General features: G+C 37.0%; 1 protein-coding gene across 1 annotated transcript; it reads left to right on the top strand.

The window, feature by feature from the left end:
• Positions 1-1,852: 1,852 nt before the first annotated feature.
• Positions 1,853-18,259, top strand: LOC308350742 (olfactory receptor 4A15-like; the record flags this gene model as incomplete). Its single annotated transcript, XM_080816247.1, has 3 exons — positions 1,853-2,771; positions 16,711-16,728; positions 17,328-18,259. The coding sequence occupies 3 exons, from the start codon at positions 1,853-1,855 to the stop codon at positions 18,257-18,259; spliced, it is 1,869 nt and encodes a 622-aa protein (XP_080672373.1).
• Positions 18,260-20,738: the final 2,479 nt, after the last annotated feature.

Raw genomic sequence — 20,738 nt, 5'->3', positions numbered from 1 at the left:
TATTATCACTCAAAATATCAATAATTCCTATATCCTAGGTGCCTACACAGTTACAATATAGATGAAAGTCCTCTGTGCATACAACAGAGTGGTGATATATTCAAGTAGGTTTCCCTCAAAAATTCTCATGAAAATCTCTCATATGGATATGATTAATCTTGCTTTATAGATGAGGAAACAAGGATGTAATGTACTCGAAAGGTACTCCAGATAAAAGAAGATGCAAGTGGAAAAATCAGAATTCTAACCTTGTCTTTTTGATTTTCAAACCAAAGCACTTAACCACAATGGAAAGCCTTTTCAACATTTAACAGATGGTTTGAAAGCTTGACTGAAAACTAAAAAAAAACCCAAAAAACAAAAAACAAAAAAACAAAACAAAACAAAAAAACAGATGGTTTGCTTTGGAGGCAGATTATAGTAGGGAGAAATAAGTCAGAGGGAGGAGTCAAGATTAAAAGAGTTTTCAATAAACATAGTACCCCATTTTTAAAATTTTTATTTGACTTTATTATTTTTTTACTTGATAATTGGGAGTTCAGGCATGTCTTTATGTGTGTGTGTGTGTTTGTGTGTGTGTGTGTGTCCTAATGAAATTGTATTACAGATCCTTGCCTCCAAATTAGTAATAAAGCAATTATTACTGTGGTCATATAAGAAAGATAATTAGTTCAATGTTGTTAATTATAACTATATAGGGCATGGGTAATAATTTGGAGGAAAACCATGAAGAAGTATAATTGGAACTAATGTTAGTTCTTGCTCTTAATTAGCATCTTGATATTGGCAGGATCTTTACCTCCTCTATGTTTCTATTACTTAACATATAAAATAAATGTCAAAACAAGAGCTGGAGTTATCTTACAATTTGTGGTGGGAATTAAATCAGCAAAGATCTACAAAAACACTGAAGGCCACTAAATACTCAATTTTAGTAAATATTGTTATTATTACCATCAAACTAACTCTCTGATACTGATTACTCATCTCAAAATGGATGCAATAATACCAAACAAATGGGAAGTTATCAGTATTTAATGAGATCCCATATATATAACACTTGCTATTATACCACAAACATATCAATTATTAAACACTCTCTCTCCCTCTCTCTCTCTTTCTCTCTCTCTCTCTATATATGTATATATACACACATATATATATCATTAGCAAATATAATATTGTATATAAAAATTAACATTATTATTTTTATAGTAGCTTTTTTATACTTTATGTACCCACAAACAACATCCTGTTAATACTATGTCAACTATAATAAATAATCTCTTAACTGGGGTTTCTGTCTCTGGCTTCCAACCTCTTACTGAACTTCACCCCACTTCATCCAAGACACATGAAGAACTTTATTAAAATTTTATCCCTTATTATCTCTTCCTCAATTCCTCTTCACTTTCCCACGTATATTCTCACTTTCTTTTCATGGCTTCCCATTTCCTAAGGATAAAGGGAAAATTCCTAATCTTTCATTCATAGCTTTTACATCATAAACTACCTCCCTTTTCTTACTTAACTGCCAGTATGTATTCAATTGACTACTTCCTGTTACATGACTAATCACCTCAGATGACAAAGTGTGCACAAATGATCTCCTGCCTGTGTGTTTACAAAGTTCCCCACGGGCATACTCAACAGAAATTTCAACTAGAAAATAATTTATGTAATCTTAAGGAACTCATAATTTATTTTCTATCTCAGAAAACCACATGAGAATCCACAATTCAATAGAATCTAGGTATGTATTGCTTACTAGATGAAAAAGCTTAAGAGATTCCAGGTTACATTAATAAAAAGGAATTTTTTCAGGTAATGCAATTATTCATAAAATGAAATAATGGAGAATAGAAACAACGTGACAGAGTTTGTTCTACTGGGGCTCACAGAGAATCCGAAGATGCAGAAAATCATATTTGTCATCTTTTTGGTGATTTACATCATCTCTGAGGTAGGAAATATGCTTACCATGGTAACTATCTCTACAAGCTCATTATTGGGGTCTCCCATGTACTATTTCCTGGCCTATCTCTCTTTCATTGATGCCTGCTATTCTTCTGTTAATACACCTAAACTGATCATAGATTCACTCCGTGAAAAGAAGACTACCACATTCAATGCATGTATAATCCAAATCTTTGGGGAACATTTCTTTGGAGGTGCTGATATCATCCTACTTACTGTGATGGCCTATGACCGCTATGTGGCCATCTGCAAGCCATTGCACTACATGACCATCATGAATCGGCGGGTGTGTGGCCTGTTAATGGGAGTGGTGTGGGTGGGAGGCTTTCTTCATGCAGCCATACAGATCCTCTTTATCATCCCTTTACCCTTCTGTGGCCCTAATGTCATAGATCACTTTATGTGTGATCTGAACCCTTTGCTCAATCTTGCCTGCACTGATACCCACACTCTAGGGCTCTTTGTTGCTGCCAACAGTGGTTTCCTCTGTGTCTTCCTCTTCCTCCTCTTGATCATCTCCTATGTGGTCATTCTGCGCTCCCTAAGGAACCACAGCTTGGAGGCAAGGCATAAAGCCCTCTCCACCTGTGTCTCCCACATCACAGTAGTTATCCTATTCTTTGTGCCTTGCATTTTTGTGTACATGAGACCTGTGACTACTTTATCTATTGATAAAGCAGTCTCAGTGTTCTACACTATGATAACGCCGATGTTAAACCCGTTAATCTATACCTTAAGAAATGACCAGATGAAAAATGCTATTAGGAAATTGTGTAGTAGAAAAGTTATTTCAAGTGATAAATAAATATGCTGGGAGCTCAGCACTGATTCAATGAAAACAAAGGTCAAAAGGACATTTTGGAAGTTCTCAGAAAGGAATACCTACCAAATAAAGAAAAAATAAACTACTGTGAATGCTAACTTCTGAACTGAATGGAGCAGAAATGTGTGCAAGAAAGAAAAAAAAAAAAAAACTAACCATAGCTTTTCATACACACACACACACACACACACACACACACATACACACACAGCATGTAGTATAGGCATATATATATTCATATTCACTATGAATATTCACTATATATAAAATCTAACATATTTTATTAAGAAATCTGCTCATTATCATATACCAGTATTGAATATAACCTGCTTCCTATAAAATTAGAGTCTAAAATGTAAAAGCATTGTAAAAGTGAGCCCTTTAGCCTCTGAGGGGTAACAAAGATTACCCCAAGTTTCCAAATTCACTCGTAGATTTTAGAGTCATATTGTATTGTTGATAAAACCTGTCTTAGGCTGCTAACCCATTAGAAAGAATAATGACTCAAATTAATGAACATCTTATTATCTGAGAGAAATTTCTATTAAACAAAGTCACACTCCATAGAGTACTTGACTCTTTGTTAAAAATAGTTTCTACAAGTCAGCATAATGTCTCAGGCACAATAATATTGAATGAGTGAATAATGGCATGAAGGAAGTTGAATAACATCAAGAAAATTTAGACCAATGATATAATAGTGGAGACAAGGGACTTTCTTTCCTACTTTTATCTGATTCAGACCGAGATTTCTAGCAAGATCTCTTTGAGAAATGACAATTTTTTGAACTCCTGAGTAAACTATGTATTTACAAAGATTGAAACTGAGATTCTCAATGAAGGAACAAATATCTTACATTGATATTTTCCCTGCTTTCAGAAAGATTTCATCATCATATGAATGTGAGCTGTTCGTGACATTTTTCTGTTAATTAGATTATTTCTAGGTAACATTTCATTATGAAGAGTTTTTAAAATATGTGGTTCCATCTATACACAAAACAACTTCAGGAAAAATATATTCCATTTATATATCTGTGTGTGTGCGTGTGTGTGTATTATTCCTCATTCATTAATCAAAAGATATTTCTAGACAGAAAATATATTACACACATTGATGGTTGCTGGGCTTTCAGTGGTGAACAGAGCAGAATAAAGTTCTTGCCATCAAAGCTTCAGAACTACTGAGAGATACCCAGAGCGGAGCAGAATATGATAAGACCATGTTATAAATGGGAAGGTAGTGGCAGCATAGGGGGGGCAAAGAAAGCATGTGTGAGGGACACACAACAAAGACCAGGGGGTCAGGAAGATTTCCTAGATAAAAACATCAAAAATGGGCACAAAGGAGGAAAGAGAATCATGAGAGTGAATAGGCATGTGTTAGGGTGAGAATATTCCCTTTGTTGCATAACAAAGACCAAGGGTGAAAGATAGTATGAAGAAAACACAATCATTTCAATATGCTGTAGCTATTGGCTCATCTATTCATTCAGTAATTAATTATTGAGCTTCTTCTATGTGTTGGTTTATAAGCTGGACACTGAGCTTCTAAAAGTCTAGTTAGTAAGACATGAAACTAGAAAGTGACAGGGAAGATAAGAAGAGACTCATATCTGTGATAGAGCTGAATGCCAGGTACCATAGAGAACACATTGGAAGGGTCTTCATAACTTTTCATGGCCCGGAACTCATTTCTCTTGGCAATGAATAATACTCCACTGTCTGATATTGCAGTTTATCTATCCTCACCTACTGAAGGACGTCTTGGCTGCTTCCAGTTGTATGGACAATTGTGAATAAAGATGCTGTTAAATATGTGTGTGCAGGGTTTTTGTTGACATAAGTTTTTAACTCCTTTGCGTAAATGCCAAGGAGTGGAATTGTTAAATTCTTTAAGTTCTGTAAAAACTGAAAAAATGTCTTCCCAATTGGTGGCACCATTTTGCTTTCCCATCAACAATAAATGAGAGATCTTGCTCCACATCCTCACCAGCATCTGTTGGTGATGATGTCCTATATTTTGGCCATCCTAATGGATGTATCGTTTAAAAAAATCTCCTTTGAGTCATTTGCTTATCCAAAATGTGCAGATTAAGTAATTCAAGAAGGCCCGTGGACTTGAAGCCAATTGGTGTAAACCTCACAATTAAAATATAACAGGTTCAGAATCGATGGCTTGCATGTTTGACCTGACATAAAGATACAGAGTCCCATCTATCACTGTGAATTCTAAGATCAAAAGAGTGTGCTATGGTCAACTTATGATGAATTCTACATACAGCAAATGCTTATATAAAGTTAGATGATTCCAAGGACACTGGGTCATTACCCAAAGTTACAGGGATGTGAGCAATGGAATCAGAATTGTCTGTTAGAATACTGTTTCTTTTGTTCTTCAAGTCTAAGGACTCACATTTCACAAGTAAACCGATTACCATTCAGAGAAAAATGTGAATGCCAGTTTTGTGGGTGGGAAGGAGTGACATAACAGACACATGTTCCCACATGATAAGGTAGCAAAGTTGGAAAAGAGAGAATCATCTCTGAAGAGACTGGACAGCTTCTAAGGGAAGAAGAAGTAGAGGGGTTGAGGTTAAAAATCTTGGGTAAGGGGACCTGGGTGACTCAGTCATTAAGGATTTGCCTTTAGCTCGAGTCATGATCCCAGGGTTCTGGGATCAAGCCCTGCATTGGGCTCCCTGCTTGGCCAGAAGCCTGCTTCTTCCTCTCCTGCTTCCCCTGCTTGTGTTCCCTCTCTTTCTGTCTCTCTCTCTGACAAATAAATACTTAATTTTAAATAAATAAATAAATAAAATAAAAAGGGAAATTAAACAGCTGAGGTGAGCGGAAGCCAATACATTTACCATGAGAATTTTCATTTCTGGGTATAGAAAGGAACTAAGGATCCAAGTTTTATGCACATTGACATCTACTGTTGGGACATAATGAATCTGCAGAGCTTTGGTCAGAGATCTAGGGAATCTCAAGGACACCTCAATTTTTCCCTTGATCCATTTATGATACCACATAACATAACCAGGACAGAAATAGACTTTTTAAAAACAGTATTTTTAAGAGATGATACTATCTTCTTCCTTTACCATACTGGTTTGGACGTTTATCACATTGTATTATTAGCAGTTTATTCTCCCTTAGAAAAAATAATATCCCACTGTATGGGTCTACCATATTTGTATACTTATTCACTAGCTAGTGGACATTTGAGTTGTGTCCATGTAAGGACCATAGTGAATTATGCTCTCTGAACACTCATGTAGAAGACTTAGGGTGGACATAAATTATCATTTCTCTTGGGTTGATAACTAAGAGTGGAATTGCTGAGTTATAAGATAAGTGTATGCTAGCCTTTTCAGAAACTGACAAAGTTTTTTCAAAAATGGTGGTGCTATGTTACATTTCTAAAAGCAATATATGAGCATTCCCATTTCTCCACAACCTCAACAACACCAGGCATTTCAGTCATTTTTTAAAAATATATTTAGCATTTATTTAGTATTTATCTATTTATAGGGAATATTGCTAGCATTGTTGCAGTTAGGGTTTTTTTTAAGTTTTTATTTAAATTCCAATTAGTTAACATACAGTGTAATAATAGTTTCAGGTATGGAATCTAATGATCCAACACTGCTATTCAACACCTTCTGCTCTGGCTAATCTCAAATGTAGTAATAATTAGGTGGTAACATATGTTCTATTGATGTAATAGTGTATTTTGTGTTTGAACACAAGCTATGGATTTACCTCTAAGAATTGGCATATTTTTTGATAAATAGTGTTTGTATTAACTTCATTTTTAATTATTCTCTAATTTCTATTATGATTTCCTTTCACTTTTTATTAAAAATGTTTCTAAATTAGCATATATTTGCAATTGAAAGTTACCCCCTTATTATTGTTTCCTACCTTATCTGCATTGTCATTAGATACATTGCTCTGAATGACTCTGATATTTTGACACTTGTTGAGAATATACATGTGGCATAAAATAGGATGAATTATTTTAACGATTTTATTTATTTATTTGACAGACAGAAATCACAAGTAGGCAGAGAGGCAGGTAAAGAGAGAGGGGGAAGTAGGCTCCCCGCTGAACAGAGAACCCGAGGCGGGGCTCGATCCCAGGACCCTGGGATCACGACCTGAGCCGAAGGCAGAGGCTTTAACCCATTGAGCCACCCAGGCGCCCCTATTTTAAATAACTCATACTCAACAGCTGATGAGTGTAGTGTTTTTTGTTTGTTTTTGTTTTTGTTTGTTTGTTTGTTTGTTTTTCTATGTATCTGGCCACTTCCAACACTACTGCATTTTGGGTGCCTGGGTGGCTCAGTTGGTTAAGTTGTCTGCCTTCAGCTCAGGTCATGTTCCCAGGGTCCTGGGATCCAGCCTACCATAGGTCTCCCTGCCTTTTCCTTTACCTGCCACTCCCCTTCTTGTGGTCTCTCCCTCTCTCTTTCAAATAAGTAAATAAAATAAATCTTTAAAAATAAAAATAAAATAAAAAACGAATACAACTGCATTTTGACTGTTCTTTTTCATGCTTTCAGTTACAATTTTTTCATGCCCTAGGAGTTACGTGTATTATGTGTACCTTTTGTAAAAAGCACGTATCAACAGATGATGTACAGTCAACAAAAGACATGTTTAAAATATTCAAAGTAACTGTACTCACAATATCCTTGCAAACGAAATGCCTGAATGTCTAGCAATGAAGGAATGGGTCAGTTGTCACATATCCATGCAGTGAGATATCCTGATCAATGAAAATAATCAGGAAACAGATAAATCATAAAGAATGAGTCTCATGAACATACTGAGAAAAACAGACACTGAAGAGTAAAATCTGCATTACTGATTTTCTACAAATTCAAACACTAGATAAACTTCATCTGTTTTATAGATAAAGATAGTGATTACTTTCCAAAGGTGGTCATTTTAAAGAAGTGTGAAGAGGCCTTCAGGTGTACTAGTAATTTATGACTTTTTTTTTTTTAAGATTTTATTTATTTATTTGGCAGACAGAGATCACAAGTAGGCAGAGAGGGAGGCAGAGAGATGAAAGGAAGCAGGCTTCCTGCTGACAGAGAACCTGATGCAGGGCTAGATCCCAGGCTCCTGGGATCTATGACCTGAGCGAAAGGCAGAGGCTTTAAGCCACTGAGCCACCCAGGCGCCCTGTCATTTGTGACTTTTAATCTGATTGCTGATTCCATGATATTGTTCTGCCCATTTATTGATCTACCCATTCTACACATGAAGATGATCTTAATTCTGGTAACAAAATTGGTCATTTTAAGCACATGGCCTTTCAAACTTTATTTTTTTTATAAAGATTTTATTTATTTATTTGACAGGCAGAGATCACAAGTAGGCAGAGAGGCAGGCAGAGAGAGAGGAAGGGAAGCAGTCTCCCCGCTGAGCAGAGAGCCCGATGCGGGGCTCAATCCCAGGACCCTGGGATCATGACCTGAGCCGAAGGCAGAGGCTTTAACCCACTGAGCCACCCAGGCGCCCCGGCCTTTCAAAGTTTAGACTGACTAATGTCTTATGATGTATTTTCAAAACCTAAATCTTGCAATAGATCTGCCTCTCTATTATGGGGTGCCTGGGTGGCTCAGTCATTAAGTGTCTGCCTTCAGGTCAGGTCATGATCCCAGGGTCCTGGGATCACACCCCACATCAGCCTCCCTACTCAGCAGGAAGCCTGCTTCTCCCTGTATAACTTATCCTGCTTTTGTTCCCTCTGTTTCTCTCTCTGTCAAATAAATAAAAATACAATCTTAAAAAATAAAATGAGAAAGCGTCACTTCCTTATTAGTAGCTGCTGAGAAGGCAGTTTGTCCAATTTCTCTTTGTTATAAAAACACTGTACCCCAATGTTCCTAGCAGCAATGGTCACAATCACCACACCATGGAAAGAACCAAGATGGTCTTCAACAGACAAATGGAAAAAGAAAATATGGCCATATAAACAATGGACTATTACACCCCCATCAGAAAGGATGGATACCCCACTTTTGTATCAACATGGATAGGGCTGGAAGAGATTACGCTGAGTGAAATAAGTCAAGTAATGAAAGTTAATTATCATATGGTTTCACTTACTTAGGGAGCATAAGGAATAACATGGAGAACCTTAGGAGAAGGAACAGAAAAGTGAACTGGAGTAAATTGGAGTGGAGAAGAATCTTAAGAGACTGTGGAATCTGAGAAACAAACTGAGGGTTTGGAAGGGAAGGGTTAGTCTGGTGGTGGGTATTAAGGAGGGCATGTACTCATGGAGCATTGGGTGTGTGTGGTGCATAAACAATGACTCTTGGAACACTGAAAACATAAAAATGTTAGTTTATATATTATTATCTCAAGTATATAAACCTATGTGTTCTGTTTTATGATGCTAAGAAGGAATAAAATTTAATCTGTAAACATCAAAAAAAAATTGAAAACACTGTTTGATTTTTCTTCCACATTACTTTTTCCTGTAATTCATGCTTCTTTGCACAGTGCCTCCAGAATGCCTGTAGTTCCTGTATCGCATGTGTATAACCCAAAACAGTTTCAGGGACACTTGAGTGATTCAGTCAATTAAGCCTCTGCCTTCAGCTCAGGTCATGATCTCTGGGTCCTGGGATCAAGTTTCACATCTGGCTCCCCACTCAGCAGAAAATCTACTTCTCCCTCTCCCTCTGTCCTCCACCCTGCTTGTGATGTCTCTCTCTCTCTCTCTCTCTCTCTCTCTCACACACACACATATACTCTCTTGCTCACTTTCAAATAAATAATAAAATTTATAAGAATAAAAAATAAGAGTCTTAAAAATGATAATTTCTACTTATGATGGTTTTACTGGGACATAACTCCCTTGCAAGTGGAGGAAGAACTCTAGTTGAAATCATACAAAAAGGGCCCTTTCACATTGGCTTCTTTCACTCTGAAACATGTATTTAGGATTCCTGCATTATGTATACATTTTGGATTATGCTATTTATAAAGGAAAAGATCCTGCCATATTTTATTTTATTTTTTTACCTTTTTTTAAATTTAATTTCTTATCAGTGTAACAGAATTCATTGTTTATGCACCACACCCATGCTCCATGCAATATGTGCCCTCCATAATACCCACCACCAGGCTCACCCAACCTCACACTCCCCGCCCTTTCATAACCATCAGATTGTTTATCAGAGTCCATAATCTCTCATGGTTCATCTCCCTCTAAAATTTACCCCAACTCCCTTCTACTTTCCATCTCCCCATGTCCTCCATGTTATTTGTTATGCACCACAAATAAGTGAAACCATATAATAAGTGACTCTCTGCTTGACTTACTTCACTCAGCATAATCTCTTCCAGTCCCATCCATGTTGATACAAAAGTTGGGTATTCATCCTTTCTGATGGAGGCATAATATCCCATAGTGTATATGAACCACATGTTCCTTATCCATTCATCCGTTGAAGGGCATCTTGGTTCTTTCCACAGTTTGCCGACCGTGACCATTGCTGCTATGAACATTGGGGTACAGATGGCTCTTCTTTTCACTACATCTGTATCTTTGGGGTCAATACCCAGTAGTGCAATGGCAGGGTCATAGGGAAGCTCTATTTTTAATTTCTTAAGGAATCTCCACACTGTTCTCCAAAGTGTCTGCACCAACTTCCATTCCCACCAACAGTTTAAGAGGGTTCCCTTTTCTCCACATCCTCTCCAACACACGTTGTTTCCTGTCTTCCTAATGTTGGCCATTCTAACTGGTGTAAGGTGGGATCTCAATGATTTTGATTTGAATCTCCCTGATGGCTAGTGCTGATGAACATTTTTTCATGTGTGTGATAGCCATTTGTATGTCTTCATTGGAGAAGTGTCTGTTCAGTTCTTCTGCCCATTTTTTGATATGATTATCTGTTTTGTGTGTGTTGAGTTTGAGGAGTTCTTTATAGATCCTGGATATCAACCTTTTGTCTGTACTGTCATTTGCAAATATCTTCTCCCATTCCTGGGAGTTGCCTCTTTGTTTTGTTGACTGTTTCTTTTGTTGTGCAGAAGCTTTTGATCTTCATGAAGTCCCAAAAATTCATTTTCGCTTTTGTTTCCTTTGCCTTTGGAGACATATCTTGAAAGAAGTTGCTGTGGCTGATATCGAAGAGGTTCCTGCCTATGTTCTCCTCTAGGATTCTGATGGATTCCTGCCTCACATTGAGGTCTTTTATCCATTTTGAGTTTATCTTTGTGTATGGTGTAAGAGAATGGTCGAGTTTCATTCTTCTACATATAGCTGTCCAATTTTCCTAGCACCATTTATTGAAGAGACTGTCTTTTTTCCACTGGATATTTTTTCCTGCTTTGTCAAAGATTATTTGACCATAGAGTTGAGGGTCCATATCTGGGCTCTCTACTCTGTTCCACTGGTCTGTGTGTCTGATTTTATGCCAGTACCATGCTGTCTTGGTGATCACAGCTTTGTAGTAAAGCTTGAAATCAAGCAACGTGATGCTGCCAGTTTTGTTTTTCTTTTTCAACATTTCCTTAGCAATTCGAGGTCTCTTCCGATTCCATACAAATTTTAGGATTATTTGCTCTAGCTCTATGAAAAAAGAACCACATGTTCTTCTTAATTGATGCAGAAAACGCATTTGACAAAATCCAGCATCTGTTCCTTATTAAAACGCTTCAAATTATAGGGATAGAAGGAACATTCCTGAACTTCATAAAATCTATCTATGAAAAACCCACAGCAAATATCATTCTCAATAGGAAAAAGCTCACAGCCTTCCCATTGAGATCAGGAACATGACAAGGATGCCCACTCTCACCACTCATGTTCAACATGGTATTAGAAGTCCTAGCAACAGCAATCAGAAAACAAAGAGAAGTAAAATGTATCCAAATTGGCAATGAAGAAGTCAAACTCTCTCTCTTCACAGATGACATGATACGGATGTCATGATGACATGATGACATGATATGGAAAACCCAAAAGACTCCACCCCCAAACTACTAGATCTCATACGGCAATTCAGTAATGTGGCAGGGTACAAAGTCAATGGACAGAAATCAGTTGCTTTCTTGTACACTAACAATGAAAACACAGAAAGGAAAATTAGAGAATCAATTCCATTTACTATAGCACTAAGAACCATAAGATAACTGGGAATAAACCTAACCAAAGAGGTAAAGGATCTGTATTCGAGGAACTACAGAACACTCATGAAAGAAATTGAAGAAGACACAAAAAGATGGAAGACCATTCCTTGCTCTTGGATAGGAGAATAAACATTGTTAAAATGTCCATATTGCCTAGAGCAATCTATGCTTTTAATGTCATTCTGAAACTGCCATATTTAAAACAAGGTTCCTCCCACACATTCAATCTTTCCCTTTTTATAACAGAATGTAGAGTGCTATAAATTACCATGTTTGATTCAGAAGAAATTCTCTGTTTTAGGAATACAGATGATTTGAAATATTACAAGTTGCTATTGTACATATTAAAGCATTTACTGGTCTTTTAAAAAAAGATTTCATTTATTTATTTGACACAAAGAGAGAGAGAGTGAGAGAGAGGGAGAATAAGCAGGGAAGCAGTAGAGGGAGAGGGAGAAGCAGACTCTCATCAGAGCAGGGAGCCTACATGGGACGCAATCCTAGGACCCTGGTACCATGACCTGAGCCTAAGCCAGACACTTAACCAACTGAGCGAAACAGACAGCCAAACTAGTCTTTTTTAAATAGGAATATAGAGGACTGTTTATATTGAAGAGTTGGGGAAACAATGAAATTCACTGCCTACTTGAAAATTGCTTATCCAACTCTACCATTTGGCTCCACAAAAGGCAGAATTTTGCTTATAGCAAATGTGCCATTGAAACTAAGGTATGCTAAAACTTCTTTAGAGTAATCAAATTCTCATATGCTGCAAGAGAAGTTATATGTTTTAGAGTGAAATTGTATGAAATAAATATTTTAAAAACCTACAAAACTAGCCTAGCACATGTGTGGTGGGACCCTTCCCAAACCAAGGTGACAAGGGTAATTCACTAACCATAAGGTCTGAGTGGTTGTCTGGTTATATTTGGGACTGCATCAGGAAGCATTTCATTCTCAGATACTCACTCTGCCAGTTTGTCTCTAGTACCAAAACCTGGAGTCAAATGCAGAGTTACAAACCCAGAATTAAAATAAATCCAGATATATTCTCTGGAAATATTTTCAAATATCTTAATCTTTCTACAGTTTATAAGGGATGTGCCTTCCAATATTCACCAAGATTCGGTGATGCAAGAAGTGGATCTCATCCCTCAGGAAAGCAGCCTGAGAATTTTGAAAGCTGATTTAGCTGCTTACTGATAGCTCAGAAAGAAAATAAGCAAAATGGGTTTTTATATTCTTGCAAAAGCTAATATGAGTATATCGGTCCTTGGAATCATCCCTTTATTTTATGCCTATTCCTGAAGACAATTCTGTTTGGAGGAACAGAATACAAACCTATATGACCATGTGAGAATTAATAGGTCTTTTTTTTTTTTTGTAATTATAATTCCAAAGACATTTCTAGACAGGTCTTGACCCAAGAGTTGCAAAACCATTGTCACATTAACATGCTTGGTGCTCTTGGGTATAAACTTTCTGCAGTTGTCTCTATGGGAAAAAATTGGTCCCTTTTCCCTGAAGGCCTCAAAAGGCTATAGAGTGTGACTGCCCTTTGCTCCAGCTTTCTGAAGAATAGGAGGGAAATTGTAGCCTATAATAGCATCAGGTTAGTGCAGGAAAAGCTGAGATGAAGCAGGACAAGGAGCCAAAGATGACAAGTTTCAGTCCTTTTTTAGGAAATTATCGAGATCTTTGGTGTGCAGGGTAGGTAGATAAATGAAATCAATGATTTGTGATATTTTATTGGTTTGATGTTAGCATTGATGAATGAGCTGATGGAAAACAGTAGACCAAAAAACAACGAAAGAAAGATATAAACAGCTCTTCTCCAAAATTTGGGAGGGAGGAAATGCACAAATAATGTGGAAAAATCAGACGAAAGAAGCCAAGTACAACAAAGCCTTTAAAGTGTTTCCCATCTGGTTCCTTCTCTGCTCACAGTCTAGTCGCGGGTGGTTTAGACTCAGCCTCATCTCCCTGCACCGAAGCCAGTCAGTCTCTCTCTTCCACATGCCAACCCATGCAGGTGATGTTTTTGCATGCAAGAAAGGTCAGGAAATCAAATTTTATAGTATTTAATCTGTTTCAGATCAATCTACTTAGCCAAAGGATAACAAAAATCCACTGAGAGATTGTTGGTTGGATTAAACTCATTATATTAGTTCTTGTTCATGATAATGCATATTTCAATGCACATATTATTAGCTTTACTATGTAGATAAAAACACAGAAGGTTCTAAAGGTTGAATAACTAGTTCAAATAACCAGTAAGCAACTGAAACAAGAAAATGCTTTATTCTAGTTTACTGCTTCCTTTGGGGCTGAGGAAATGAGAGATTCTAGCACTTCTAGCACTTCATCTTAAAGGACATGATAACTGAGTGATTTAGAGCTTATCTATACCAGTGTCATGTCCAGTGTTGACCAAGCTATGCTCCAGAGCTAGCCTGCACAGATCCACATCAGGAGACAGCTGGTCATATGTCTAAGCTTCTCCTGTGCACACACATGGAAAACACTTCAAGAAGGATACCAGTTAATTCACATCCTCAACTATTTAGCTCATCCCTCTTTGTAAACTAGTTCTGCTGCATTGTTGTTATTTTGGTGAAGTGCAAATCATCATGTGTTATTAGCACTTTTTTTTAGATATATTTATTTATTTTAGACGGGGAGAGAGATAATGAGCATGGTAGAAGGGCAGAAAGAGAGAGAGAGATAAATTCTCTAACAGATTGCACCCTGAGTGCTGAGTCCAGCGTGGGTGCTCTATCTTAGGACCCTGAAGTTACCACCTGAGCCCAAACCTGGATTCCAATGCTCAACCAACTTCTCCACCACTAAGGCGCCCCTATGTGGGACACCTTTGTTCCACATGTTTAGAAAATTTTTCTTGTAATCCAAGGCCATGAAGATCTTTCCCTATGTTTTACACCAATATTTTTAACTTTTACATTCCACAGATAGCTCTAAATCCATTTTAAATTAATCTGTACAGGTATGATATACAGATAAAAGTTCTTTCTGTTTTGTTTTGTTTTGTTTTGTGCAGTAAAGATGCCCAGTGTTTCCACCCTCATTTTTTGCAAAAACTATTTTTTCACCGCTCAATTGACTGCAGACTTTTGCTGAGAGTAGTCAACCATATAAGTGTGGGTCTACTACTGGGCTCTCTATTCTGCTTTGTTGGTCTTCTCAGGTATCTTTATGAAAATACCATATCATTTTGAACACAACAGTTTTGTAACATCGCTGGAAATCAGATCATGTAAGTTCTCCAAATTCTTTCTCTTTTAATATTGTGAGACCTAATTTAGGGCCCTCGTATTTCCATATGAGTTTTAAAGCTGTTTGGAAAAGTTTTGAGTATGTTCCTGTAATTATGCTTGAGAAAATGTGAATATGGAAATGCCTTTGGGGAGAAACCCCTCTTAATAATGTTGAGACATCTGTCACAAACAATAATTCTTCTATATAGTAAGGTGTTTATATTCTCTTAACAAATGTTTTGCTTTCAGAGTACATTTTCCTTTTATCTTTCTACATTTCTTCTTTTTTAATTATTTTTTAAAGATTTTATTTATTTATTTGACAGACAGAGATCACAAGTAGGCAGAGAGGTAGGCAGAGAGAGAGGGGTAAGTGGGTTCTCTACTGAGCAAAGAGCCCAATATGGGGTTCGATCCCAGGACCCTGAGATCATGACCCAAGCCAAAGGCAGGGGCTTTAACACACTGAGCCACCCAGGCACCCCTAAAATTATTTTAATTAACATAAAGTACTATTAGCCCCAGGAGTACAGGTCTGTGAATCGTCAGGCTTAAATTTTCACAGCACTCACCATAGCACATACACTCCCCAATGTCCATAACCCAACAACCCTCTCCATAAGCTACATTTGTTCTTGATTATTTTATAATTTTAAGACATTACAAATGGATTTTTTAAATCCAATTTCTATTGGTTAGTTACTAGTACAACCTCTGAAATTGAACTGTGTATATTGATGTTATGTTTGAAATTATGCTAAACTCACATTACAAAGTAGGAGAGCTAAAATTGTACTCATAGTCAAATGATTACCTATACAAAAGTTCTACATGTCTCTGTGTGTGTCTTCTAATGTAATAGTGTTATATACACTTGCCTCCAAAGGAGCAGTAAAGCAATTATAATTATTAAGTTATGTAAAAAAGAGATTGCTAGTTCAGTGTTGTTAATTATAACAATATATAGCATGGTTAAGAACTTCAAAGGAAATCATTAACTATCATAACCTGAAGGTATCTTGGTTCTGCCCTTAATTAGCATCTTGATCTTGCCAGGATCTTTAACTTCTCTTTCTATTGCATAATGTATAAAATAAGTATGAAAACAATAGCAGGAATTACCTTACACATTTGTGGTGGGGATTAAATAAGCAAATGTCTGCAAACACATTCCGAGCCACTAAATATTCAATTTAATAAATATAGTCATTGTTATTTTTACCATTAACCTAAGTCTCTGACACTGTTTTCTCATCTCACAATGGATGGAATAATACCTGCCACAAAGGATGTTGACAGTATTTAATGGGATCCTGTGTACAGAGCACTTGTTACTCTGCCATGAATATATATATAGCAATCACTTATAAATACATACATAACCAAATATATGTATAAATTATAACATTATGTATTTAGACAAAAGCATTATGATTTATTTATGGTCACTTTTGTATACTTTCTTTACAGATCCACCACCAATGCCCTGTAAGTCTTCTGTTAAGTATTAGAAAGAACATCCTAAATGGGGTTTCTTTCCCCAGCTTCCGTCCCCTTCCTGAACCTCACCTCATTTCATCCAGACACATGTAGATCTTTATTAATATTATATTCCTTATTTCCCTTTCCTCATATTCTACTTCACTTTTACATTGATAGTCTCAATTTCTGCCATTTTTCCACTGATCCTAAGAAGAGGGACAATTCCTTAATCTTGCATTCATAACTTTTACATCAGAAACTACCCTCCCTTTTCATACTCAGCTGCCATTATGTGTAGGATCCACTACTTCATGTTAGAGTTAGTCACCACAGATGATGAAGGGTACACACATGTTCTCTTGCCTCTCTGTTTACAAAGTTCTCCATGGCCATACTCAACAGAAATTTCATCAAGGAGATAATTTTAGTAATCAGCAAAAACTTATTTTCTGTCTCAAAAAACTTCATGAGATTCCACAATTCACTAGAATCTAGGTAATTTTTATTTGCTAGATTAAGAAGCTTAATAAATTCAATGTCACATTACTCAAAAGTTATTGGTTTTTTTTTTCTTTTCAGGTAATGGAATTAATCCTAAAATGACATAATGGAGAAAAGGAACAATGTGACAGAGTTTGTTCTACTGGGGCTCACAGAGAATCAAAAGATGCAGAAAATCATATTTGTTGTCTTTTTGGTCACCTACATCGTCTCTCTGGTGGGAAATGTGCTCACGGTGGTCACTATCACCGCCAGTCCATTATTGGGGTCCCCCATGTACTTTTTCCTTGCCAATCTCTCCTTCATTGATGCCTGTTATTCTTCTGTTAATAACCCTAAACTGATCATAGATTCACTCCGTGAAAAGAAGACCACCACATTCAATGCATGTATAACCCAAGTCTTTGGGGAACATTTCATTGGAGGTGCTGATGTCATCCTACTCACTGTGATGGCCTATGACCGCTATGTGGCCATCTGCAAGCCATTGCACTACACCACCATCATGAATCGGCAGGTTTGTGGCCTGTTAATGGGAGTGGTGTGGGTGGGAGGCTTTCTTCATGCAACCATACAGATCCTCTTTATCATCCCTTTGCCCTTCTGTGGCCCTAATATCATAGATCACTTTATGTGTGATCTGAACCCTTTGCTCAATCTTGCCTGCACTGATACCCACACTCTAGGGCTCTTCGTTGCTGCCAACAGTGGTTTCATCTGTCTGTTAAACTTTCTCCTCTTGATGGTCTCTTATGTGGTCATTCTGCGTTCCCTAAGGAACCACAGCTTGGAGGCAAAGCGCAAAGCCCTCTCTACCTGTGTCTCCCATATCACAGTGGTTGTCCTATTCTTTGTGCCCTGCATATTTGTGTATATGAGACCTGCAGCTACTTTATCTATTGATAAAGCAGTCGCAGTGTTCTACACTATGATAACACCGATGTTAAACCCCTTAATCTATACTCTGAGAAATGACCAGATGAAAAATGCCATTAGGAAATTGTGTAGTAGAAAAGTTATTTCAAGTGAGAAATAAATATGCCTTATGCTCAACATTGATACAATGGAAACAAAGGTCAAAAGGACATTTTGGATGGACTTAGCAAGGAATACTTACTGTATAATGAAAATAGTAAGCTGCTGGGAATGTCAGATTCCGCACTGAGTGGAACAGGAAAGTGTGGAAGAAAGAAAAAGCCTAGTCGCAGACACACACACACACACACACACACACGTTCACTATCTATAATTATACATCAGCCTTATACATCAAGGTTGATGTAACATGTTGCCTATAAAAGTATGGTATTAAAGGATAATAGGATTATAAAAGCAAAGAGCCATTTAACCTCTGAGGGGTAACAAAGGCTCTCCGAAGTTTTCAAATTTCCATGTAGCCTGAAGTGTCATTTTGTAATGCTCATGTCACCCATCTTAGGCTGCTAAATGTTGTGAAAAAAATGATGACTCAAATAAATGAACATCCTATTATTTAAGAGGAATTTCTATCTATAACATAAAGTCACACTCCGTAGAGTACTTGACTACAGGTCAAAAATATTTTCTACAAGGCAGCATAATGTCTGGGGCATAAAAAATATTGATTGAGTGAATAATGTTATAAGGGAAGAAAGTTATAGTCAAGAAAATGTAGAGAGAAGCAATAGTACCAGAGACCAGGCACTCATTTCCTACCTTTCACTGATCTAGGCTCTGCCAATTCTAGCTAAATCTCTTTGAGAAAGTACAATTTTTTAAACTCTTACTTAAACTGTGTAGTAAGAAAAAAAATTGAAACTGAGATCCTCAGTGTTGGAGAAAATAGCTTCTTTGATACTCTCCCTGCTCTCAGCAAGATGTCATCATCATATGAATTTGAGCTGTTCATGTCATTTTTCTCTGTTAATTAATTACTTCTTGGTAACATTTCATTATGAATTGTCATTTTAAAAAATACATGCTGCTATCTACACACAAGACAACTTCAGGGTAAATATATTCCATTCATTTATATTTGATCATATATCTCTCATTCATTCACCAATAGAAATTTCTTGAGCCCAACAAGTGTATCAGACACACTGATGGTTGCTGGTCTTCAGAGGTGAGTACAGAGGAAGAAGGGTCTTGCCTTCAAAGAGTTTCAGATCTACTGAGACACCCAGCGGGGAACAGAAAATGATAAGACCATGTTATAAATGGGCAGGTGGTGGCAGCACAGGGGGCAATGAAAGTCTGTTTGAGGGACACACAACAAAGACCAGGGGTCAGGAAAATTTCCTACATGAAAACATATCAAAAAGGGGAACAAAAATTGAAGGGGAATCATCAGAGTGAATAAGCACGTGTTTTTTCTGAGAGGATTCCTAGGAGAGGTTGCATAACAAAAGCCAGGGGGTGAAAAAGAAAAATCTAATTGTTTCAATATGTTGTGGCTACTGGCTCATCTATTCATTCAATAATTATTATTGAGCTTCTATTGTGTGTTGGGTTATAAGCCAGACACTGAGCTCCTAAAAGTCTAGTTAGTAAGTAAGACATGAAACCAGAATGTTAGTGACAGGGAAGATCAAGAAGAGTCTTATATCTTTGATGGAGCTGAATGCCAAGTACCATGGGGAACACATTGGAAGGGTCTTCATACCTTTTCATGGCCTGTAGCTCATTTCTATTGTCAATGAGTAAAACTCCACTGTCTGATGTTGAGGTTTATCTATCCTCACTTTCTGAAGGATGTCTTGGCTGCTTCTAGGTGTATGGACAATTGTGAAAAAAGCTGCTGTTAAACATGTGTGCAGGTGTTTTTGTAGACATAAATTTTCAACTCATTTGTGTAAAAAATCAAGCAGTGAGGATTGCTAATTTAGTTCTGTAAAAGCTGACATATGGTCTTCCCAAATGACTGCACCATTTTGCTTTCCCATCAGCATTAAATGAGAATTCTTGTTGTTCCACACTCCCACTAGCATCTGTTGGTGATAGTGTCCCATATTTTGGCCTTTCTAATGGGTGAATTTTAAAAACACACAAACAAACAAACAAAGAAACAAAGAAAACACCTCCTTTGAGTCATTTTCTTATCCAAAATGTGCAGATTAATTAATTTAAGAAGGCTCATGGACTTGAAGCCAATTGGTCCAAACCTCACAATTAAAATATGACAGGCTCAGAATCTATGCCATGTTTGACCTGACATAAAGATGTTGAGTCCCATCCATCACTATGAATTCTAAGATCAAAAAAGAGTACTCTGGTCAACTTATGTTGAACTCTACATACAAAAAAGTTCTTACATAAAGTCCAATTATTCCAAGGGCATGGGGTCATTACCCACAGTTTCTGAGGTGTGAGCAATGGAGTCAGAATTGTCTGTTGGAATATTGTTTCCTTTGTTCTTTAGGCCTGAGGACTCACATTTTACAAGTTGACCCTTATAGTTCAGAGAAACATGTGAATTCCAGTTCTATGGGTGGGAAGTAGTGACATAACAGACATGTGTTCCCACATGATAAGGT

Source organism: Martes martes (genome assembly GCF_963455335.1).
Source record: "Martes martes genome assembly, chromosome: 10".
Taxonomy (NCBI): Eukaryota; Metazoa; Chordata; class Mammalia; order Carnivora; family Mustelidae; genus Martes; species Martes martes.
This window is presented reverse-complemented; position numbering and strand designations above follow the sequence as displayed.